Here is a 9,322-nt window from a genome sequence, read left to right as displayed (position 1 = left end):
TATCGGAAACAACTTCTCTACTTTCACAAGGTAGAGGTAAGGTGTGTGTATACACTACTCTCTCTAGACCCCACTTATGAGATTTCAAAGGGCTTCTTGTTGTTGTTGTTTGTTGTGAGTAATATTTTTTAGTTTTTTAAATAAAATATGTACTTATATTAATTTGGGATACCATGATGGTCGCCCGATAGCAGTAATATTTGTAATATTATTTGAATGATAATGTTTTAATACGTTGAAGATGAAATCGGTATTTCCGATATTGAAGGCAATTTTGATCTCAAAATAATTCCTTATCAAATAGATGGCATATTTTTTTTTGGGTACATAAATAGAAGGCATAAATTGCATATAGACGATACTAAATCCAATAATATTGAAGTAGGTGTATTGTTGAATGAGTACAAGCTACGGTTAAATAGTAAATAACTGTTAGATTACAATTATCTCTTTACTTTATGATATTTCAATTGTTAGGATCAATCTTCGTTAATAGTTACATCATACATGCATTTTAACAGTTTAACACTTGTAGGAGACGAACGACCAAGTAATACTTCTAAATTTGTTAGTTGACGATGGGTTAAAAAAAATCAGAAAACCAGTCTTAATGAATTATCATTTGCATAAAATAAACAGGTCCTTACCTTTTTTATCACCGGAGTTTTACTTACATATCACATTAAACTTCCTCCTCTGCCTAAAGGCCTAAATTATGTACAGTACCAACAAATTTTAGCTCAAATTCTTAAATTAATATGGGCAATCCCAAGCTGAAGTAAGCACTTTAACGCGGGTACACCTCTACCTTTTAGTTAGGAGATGTATCCCCATACTCTTTCTTCTTTTAATCATTCTTTAGTTAAAACTTAATACATAGGATTAAATCTCATGCCCCTGCCACTTTTTCTAATTAAACATACTTTTTGTTTCCTTTGTTTCTAATTTAAAAGAGGCGCGTCCTTTCAAAAGTCTTCATCCCCCGCTGATTTATTTGAGTCTTTCTTTTGAAAATTCACACAAGAAATGCTTCTACTTCTTTCCTCTTGTTGACTTCTCTCAAACTGCCCACTATTTTATTCACTCTTATCATTTCCATTTTGATTCATCTAAGAAATTTTCCTTATTTGTTTTCCATTTCTTTTTGCCTCCCTGTCACCCCCTTCCTCACTCTGTTTCTACAACTATGAAATAAGCAGCTGATTAGTTGGGCGCGCCCATCTTCGGGACTCAAAATCCGGAAAATCTATGTAAAGAAGAGGTAAGTATTAAGATTATGGTGGTCTAATTGCCAAAAATAGAAGTCCTCCTGTAATCTTTTTGAGAATTGTTTTGCTCATTTACTGATAGCTTTCTTCTGCTGTTTTTTAAGAAGGTGGCAGTTTATTAATTGCCCAGATTTTTTTTATTTTTTTTTCTGTTTTTACTTAGATACAATTTTGTGTTAGTTTCAGCACACAACACTACTCCAATTTATTTTTATTCTTCTTTTTACTGGGAATTCTGGTTTAAGGAGGAGTATTTGAACGAACAAAAGAGAAAGTTGCTCTGCAGTGTGAAAAACAATCGCAAAGTTCACTTGAAGATTTGTATAAAACCTGTTGAAAGATGATTAACTATGTTACCGTTGACTTATAAAAAGAAAGAGGGACAATAGTTGTGGCAGCTGAATTTATCAACTAAGTAATAATTTCCAAATAAATGTTAAATATAGTTAGCTCACGTTTCTAGTCTTGCTAGTTGAAGGCATCCTAATCTTGAAAGTCACGAGTGAAAGCTTAAGAACGATAATGTGGTCACCATTGATTTAATAAGAGTAAAGCATGTAATAAAGTATATAACGAATTGAAATTTAAAAAATAAAGGCTATGAAATAAGCTGAAATGAATTCAATAGACAAGATATTGAGATGTGTTATGTTGATACTCTATGATGTTCATTGTACAAATAGTTGCCTTTTTTAATTCACTATATGGACATATCCTTTTAGATTTGATCCTCAATATATCAAAACTGAACTTTTTAAAACAAAAACAGCATATCAAGATGTTTTACTAAATTGAATTTCAATAACAATTTCAGTCATTAAAATAAGATATTTCATCGCATGTCATGTCAAACATAAAATAGGCTTAAGTTACCCTGTTATTAAGCTAATATATGATAAAGTTTAAGTTGATTGCGAATTTATATTAATAGTCTATTTTTTTCGGATATATGGGTGTGGCCACCCGATACGGGTGCTATCTAGAAGTTGAATTCATCACCTAAACTTTAGCATTCAAGGGATACAGATAGGAGTACGAATACTTGTGTTACAATACATCCAATAAATGTATGTTATGATATACATAAGTGTATATTTCGACAATCAATTCAAGTTATTAAATTAAAGTTAACACAACTAAGTTCTTTGTAAATATTTAATATTAAAAAGAGGAGCACTTGGTCACCTTCCAGAGTGCAGTGGCCAAGATCCAGATTTATTACTTACTTCTCAGGAAGTATGATAGAAGGGTATGCACGAATTGTAAGGTTATCCCGAGTGAGAACCTCGTGACCCAGCATAGGCTCTTAGTTATAGACTTTGGGATTAAAAGGGAGCGGAAAAAGAAGGTTGTGTATGGTCAATCCAAGATCAAGTGGGGAGCTTTAACTAAGAAAAATCCCAAGAGTTGGCGGAGAAGCTAAGAATCATGAGGGCCTGGACGACTAGTGGTGACGCCAGTAATATGTGGACCAAGATAGCGAATTGCATCGGGGAAGCAACTAGAGAGATGTTAGGGGACTCGAAGGGCCGCTCTGGGAGACACAGAAAAGACTAGTGATGGAATGGAGAGGTCCAAGGGAAGATGAATGTTAAGAAGATGGCATATTTGAAGTTGATAGAGAGCAAAAACGATGAGGAAAAGAGGGCCGAGTTGAAATCGAACATGGATTGGTACAAGACGGCTAAGAGGGAGGCGAAAATAGCAGTCACAGTGGCAAAAACAGTTGCGTTTGGACACTTGTATTAAAAGCTTAAGGGCAAAGGCAAGGACAAAAAGCTATACAAGCTAGCCAAGGTGAAAGAGAGGAAGGCCCATGACCTGGATCAAGTGAAGTGCATCAAAGACGAGGAAGAAAAAGTATTAGTGGAAGAGGCACATATTAAACGGAGATGACAAGCATACTTTCATAAACTCTTGAATGAGGAAGGAAATACGAACATTGTGTTGGGTGAACTGGAGCACTCCGAGAGTCACCGAGATTTTGGATATTGTAGGTAGATAAAGGTCGAGAAGGTAGAGTGGCTATGCGTAAGATGAACAGAGGAAAAGCGATCGGGCCCGACGAGATTCTGGTTGAGTTTTGGAAGAGCACGGCCAGGGCAAGTTTGGATTGGCTCATAGGCCTATTTAATGTCATTTTTAGGACAGGATACCCGAAGAATGGAGGTGGAGTATTTTGATCCCGTTGTACAAGAACAAGGGGATATCCAAAACTATAATGATTATAGGGATATCAAACTGCTAAGCCACACTATGAAAGTTTAGGAGAGAGTGGTGGAGATGAGGGTGAAGAAGAGAGTACGTATATTCGAGAACAATTTGGATTTATGCCGGGGTGATCCACTACAGAAGCCATTCATCTCATTAGGAGGTTGGTGGAAAAGTATAGGGAGAGGAGGACGAACTTGCATATAGTATTCATCGATCTGGAGAAACCATACGACAAAGTCCCTAGAGAAGTTCTATGGGGGTGCTTGGAGGCAAGATGTGTCCTTGTAGCATATGTTAGGGTGATTAAAGATATGTATAAAGGATCTAAGCATCCGATATGGACAATATGAGGAGACTCAGGATACTTTTCGATCATGATGGGGTTACACCAGGGATCAACACTTAGCCCATTCTTATTCGCCTTGGTGATAAATGTATTAACGCGGCACATTCATAGGGATTTGCCTTGGTGCATGTTATTTGCATATGACATAATGCTAATTGACGAGACACGAGATGGATTTAACGTCAGGCGGGACCTGGAATTCAAAGGGCTCAAGTTGATCAGGATAAAACGGAGTAGATGGAGTGTAAGTTCAATGGCGTAACTCATGAGGATGAAGTGGAGGTGAGGCTTGATACTCATGTCATCCCCAAGCGGGATAGTTTCAAATATCTTAAGTTAGTAATCTAAGTTGATGGGGAGATTGATGAGGATGTCACACACCATATTGTAGCAGGATGGATGAAATGGAGGTTTGTTTCTGGTGTCTTGTGTGATAAGAAGGTGTCGCCGCCAAGACTTAAAAGTAAGTTTTATAGAATGATACCGACTATGTTGTATGGGACGAAGAATTGGCCAGTTAAGAACTCTAATGTCCAGAAGTCGAAAGTAGCGAAATGAGGATATTGAGGTATATGTGTGGGCATACGAGGAGAGACATAATCAGGAATGAAGATATTCAGAACAATGTAAGAGTAACCCCCGTAGAGGATAAGCTGCAAGAAGTGAGGCTGAGATGGTACGAGCATGTGAGGAGGAGATGTCTAGATGACCCAATAAGGAGATGTGAGAGGTTGCACAACGTGGGTCTAAGGAGGGCTAGGAGTAGACCTAAGAAGTGTTGAGGAGAGGTTATTAGGCATGATATGGCGTTTCTTCAGCTTTCTGAGGACATGACCCTTAACATGAGGTTGTGGAGGTCGAAAATTATGGTAGAGGGTTAGTGGATATTAAAGTGTATCCCTTATTTTAATACATTATACAAATATAAATGTGAGATAAAACCAAAATTAAACCAAATACTCAACCAACTTATACTTCTCGGTTATAAGTGTACTCAAAGAACCCAAGTTAGATAGACCAAATCCAGTACGGATCCCACCCCACGTGTCGGGTCGACATAAATGCAACAAGGATTTGAAGAATATGAGCAACATAATCAAAGATGAAAGTTGCATTTAAAACATTAATTACATCACTCAACATAGTCAACTAAGCCAAGTCGAGTTGGCTCAGTAAGCCAAGCTTGATTCATCTTTAACCGAGCCGAGCTGATGTTAGCCGAGTTTCAACTTAACTAAGCTGAGCCAAGTCCGGCTCAAGCCGAACCCCGAGCAGCTCTCAATACCTAGTTAAGTCTAAAATCTTAACAAAGAAACAGAAGGGAAAAGAAAAAGGATTTGCAAAGATGAGTTTTGTATAAATAAGTTCTGCAATCTAAGAAATTCAGGTATTGCATATCTTTTGTGCCTTTCTTCCTTTTCAGCAAGGCTAGAATTGATTCTCAAGGTTGATGCCTTTCTCTATTAGATATGCCACTTCTAATGATGGTTCCCAGCCCTTGTATAGAATTTGCATAGAGGTTCAGGAAACTGGCAAATTTATAGTTTCCAAATAAGTTGTACCCTTACATTAAACTCCAGTAGTCAATTAAGTTGGCTAATTCTCTTCCCTTTTTGCTTCTCCGTAGCTGTCATCTTACAAACACCTTTAACCTTATGAATTGTCTTTGCAGTCTGTTGTTTTTCTTATAGATCTTTTTTACCATTTGGGAAGGTGTATTCCTAACGCACAAATTAAAATCTTATGCGTTTATGTCATTTTAATAGTACTTCAAATAGTTCTCTCACATTGTTTCTATGTTGTACAGGCTCAAGATCAATATAAGCTCTTGCAGTTAGGTCTCATTTCATCTGGCAAAATGGAGAGAGCAGCACCTTTAATTTTATGTAGTCTCTTTTTCATTGCATTGATCCTACTTCTACCAGATCTTTCAGTGGGTGAGCCAAGAACTCGGACAGTCCAGATCATATGTGGAAACCAACACGAGGAAAATACAATGATTTTTGTCCCAAACTTTGTTGCCACAATGGAAACAATAAGTCAGCAAATGAGGACTAGAGGATATGGAGTAGCAATTATTGGAACTGGACCGAACACTAACTATGGACTGGCGCAATGCTATGGCGATCTTTCTTTACTTGACTGTGTCTTATGCTATGCTGAAGCGCGAACAGTTCTGCCCCAGTGCTTCCCTTATAACGGAGGGAGAATCTATCTTGATGGCTGCTTTATGCGAGCAGAGAATTACACATTCTATGACCAGTACTTAGGTCCAGAGGACAGGCATGTATGTGGAAATAGGACCACAAAAGGTTCTTTGTTCCAACAGACTGCCCGGCAAGCTGTTCAGCAAGCGGTTGCAAATGCACCGAGTAATAATGGCTATGCACGTGCTGAAGTGCCAGTGCCCGGGCCTTCCAACGAGACAGCTTATGTTCTTGCTGATTGCTGGAAGACACTGAGCGCAAACGCATGCACAGCGTGTTTACGAAATGCATCTGCCTCCATGTTGGGATGCTTACCTTGGTCAGAAGGTCGAGCGTTGTACACTGGATGCTTCATGAGATATTCTGATACAAATTTTCTCAATGCTATCCTTACTAGTGGAGACTCATCATCAGGAGGTAATCTTTACACTTTTTCGTCCTGGTTCGCCTGTTATTTATTGAGTGAAAAAGTAATTATGCTGATAAATGGTCTTTTTTACTCTCAAATGGTCATATTGCAGGAAAAGTTGTAGCCATTGTAATTGTTGTTGTTAGTTCTGTGGTGGTCTTGGCAGTAGGTGCTGTCATTGGTATTTATATCTGGAAGAACAAACAAATCCAGAAGAAGAGAAAAGGTAAAGTCTTTTGTGGCAAAATTATTACTAAAATACATTAGGATATCAATAATGAACAGATGTTGAATCTTTATGCTAAAACTGGTTTGTAAAAGCAGAAACTAGCAACATTTTGTAGCTGAGCATTTACCTTGAATAACGGTCAACAACTCGTGTTTTTTTCCAATTTGAACTTGTCAGGTGCAAATGATGCGGAGAAACTAGTTAAGATCCTTCACGACAGCAGCTTGAACTTCAAATATTCCACACTTGACAAAGCCACAGGGTCATTCGACGAGGCCAACAAGCTCGGGCAAGGTGGATTTGGCACAGTTTATAAGGTAATGGCTGAATGCTGTACAATTATAATAAATCTTCAAAGTTGTAGATTGTCCATAACATTAATGCAATACTATGAGTGTTGACATTAAACCAAGTCTGAGGTCAACTCATTGCAGGGTGTTCTGCAAGATGGGAGAGAGATTGCAGTCAAAAGACTGTTCTTCAACAACAAACACAGAGCTGCAGATTTCTATAATGAGGTTAACATAATTAGTAGTGTTGAGCACAAAAACTTGGTAAGGTTATTGGGATGCAGCTGCTCAGGACCGGAAAGCCTTCTTGTATATGAGTTCCTCCCTAACCAGAGTCTTGATCGTTATATCTTTGGTGAGTAACGGATTTTGCTAAATGTTGTATTTTCATATAAACACCACAATGACTTTGTCACACGTCTTGATTCTAATTCAAAAATTGACAGATTCTAACAAAGGTAAAGCTCTAAACTGGGAGAAAAGATTTGAGATAATTATAGGGACTGCAGAAGGTTTGGTATACCTCCACGAAAACACAAAGAATCGAATAATTCACAGAGACATAAAAGCAAGCAATATCCTGTTGGACTCGAGGCTCCGTGCAAAAATTGCTGATTTTGGGTTGGCTAGGACATTCCAAGAAGACAAGAGTCACATAAGCACTGCTATTGCTGGCACATTGTTAGCATTTCTTTCTTTCATCTTCTAATTTGTAGCAGACTTTAATGAACCAACCTCAGAAATTTGATGTACCCTTTTTATATGCAGAGGATATATGGCTCCGGAATACTTAGCACATGGCCAATTGACTGAGAAAGTAGATGTTTACAGCTTTGGAGTTCTTCTGCTGGAGATTGTTACCGGAAGGCAAAATAACAGGAGCAAAAACGCAGAATATACGGACAGCTTAGTTTCCATTGTAATTAATGAATCACCTTTTCAATCCTCTTCTGCTCAATAGAAAACTTGTTACTCACTGCTTTATCTATTGGATGAAACAGGCATGGGAACACTTTCAACGTGGGAGAACGGAGGAACTATTCGATCCGAATCTCATGTTGCATAACTACCACACAATCAATGTGAAAAATGAGGTGCTGAGAGTGTTACATGTGGGACTTCTATGCACTCAAGAAATCGCGATGTTAAGGCCATACATGTCTAAGGCATTACAAATGCTCGTCAAGAAAGAAGAAGAGTTGCCTCCACCCACTAATCCACCTTTTATAGATGAGAAAACCATGGAACTTCATGACCCTTGGGAAAAGTACTCAAGTGACCCGCTTAGAGAAGGCGATTCTGCTTCGGTTGCCACCTTATCTAACAGTGGTTTTTATCCCAGATGATCTCCTGAAACTGATAAAAAAAATATCCATCTCAAGCATCATATCACCCTAATTGAGTTGCTATTTACATGATCAGAAAGAGAAATCAGAAATACTTGTTTACGCGTGGTTTTTCTAAGGTCACTAGAAAATATATATAGGATGCTAGTTCAAACTTACTGTGATATTTATGGAATCTAAATGTTCAATTTCATGTGTGTGAATTTGTGTAAGACTGAAATGTTGGGGTAAATGATGAATGCCGATTTGCTCGCTAAGTATTGATTCGCGGCCATCCATATTTTGATGATGACAGAAAAACGAATTATTAAGAGGATAAATGAAATGACTTTTGGATTTTTAAACATCACATATACAAAATAAGAGAAAATAAATAACTTGGTGGAAGAGATGATGGAACCGGAGAAAGATGGCCGAGACACCGTACCGCGGCACATGCTGAGCTGGCCTACTAGGAGGGCCCCTACTGATCTGCGCTCTACCTCCAGATGAGGTACCTGTAAAACCTCTCTACCCTGGCTGGGAACAAGCTCAATCCTCATATTGCCTGCTGAAAATCTATCCATGGGAAGAAAAACAAATCTGTGACCATTAATGTGACAGGGTTCAAGGAATTCCAAGGTGTTGCTCAGAAGACAATCGCCAACAGTTTAAAAGATGATGTTTTATACTTGAATACCACGCAACACGGGGTGATTTGTGTGATTTGTGTGGTGCCTGATATTTGCGTGCACTGTATTATCGAAGAAAAACACCCGGCTCAAAAGGTGAAAATACCACGACCTACTGCCCAATAGGATTTTCTCCAAACACTTTACTACAACTCTGAGCCAACAACAAAGTTTACAAACTCTTGCAAACCTAAGTATTACCTCTAACCCTTGTAGCAACCAGCCATAGGTTGTTGCGATTACTTCAAGTTAACTCTAACTTGAACAATACAACTAGAGTTTACAACCTCTTGCAAACCTAAGGATTAACTCTAACCCTTATAGCAACACGCCACAGGCTGT

General features: G+C 38.2%; 1 protein-coding gene across 1 annotated transcript; it reads left to right on the top strand.

Moving 5' to 3' along the window:
* Positions 1 to 1,101: 1,101 nt before the first annotated feature.
* Positions 1,102 to 8,563, top strand: LOC107820008 (cysteine-rich receptor-like protein kinase 2). The gene is made up of 8 exons (XM_016646218.2): positions 1,102 to 1,261; positions 5,636 to 6,452; positions 6,557 to 6,670; positions 6,851 to 6,990; positions 7,108 to 7,318; positions 7,410 to 7,644; positions 7,732 to 7,882; positions 7,965 to 8,563. Exons 2-8 carry the CDS (start codon positions 5,687 to 5,689, stop codon positions 8,307 to 8,309), a joined length of 1,962 nt encoding a protein of 653 aa, XP_016501704.1. The 5' UTR covers positions 1,102 to 1,261; positions 5,636 to 5,686; the 3' UTR covers positions 8,310 to 8,563.
* The last annotated feature ends 759 nt before the right edge of the window (positions 8,564 to 9,322 follow it).

The sequence above is a fragment of the Nicotiana tabacum genome, chromosome 9 (assembly GCF_000715075.1).
Source record: "Nicotiana tabacum cultivar K326 chromosome 9, ASM71507v2, whole genome shotgun sequence".
Classification (NCBI taxonomy): domain Eukaryota; kingdom Viridiplantae; phylum Streptophyta; class Magnoliopsida; order Solanales; family Solanaceae; genus Nicotiana; species Nicotiana tabacum.
This window is presented reverse-complemented; position numbering and strand designations above follow the sequence as displayed.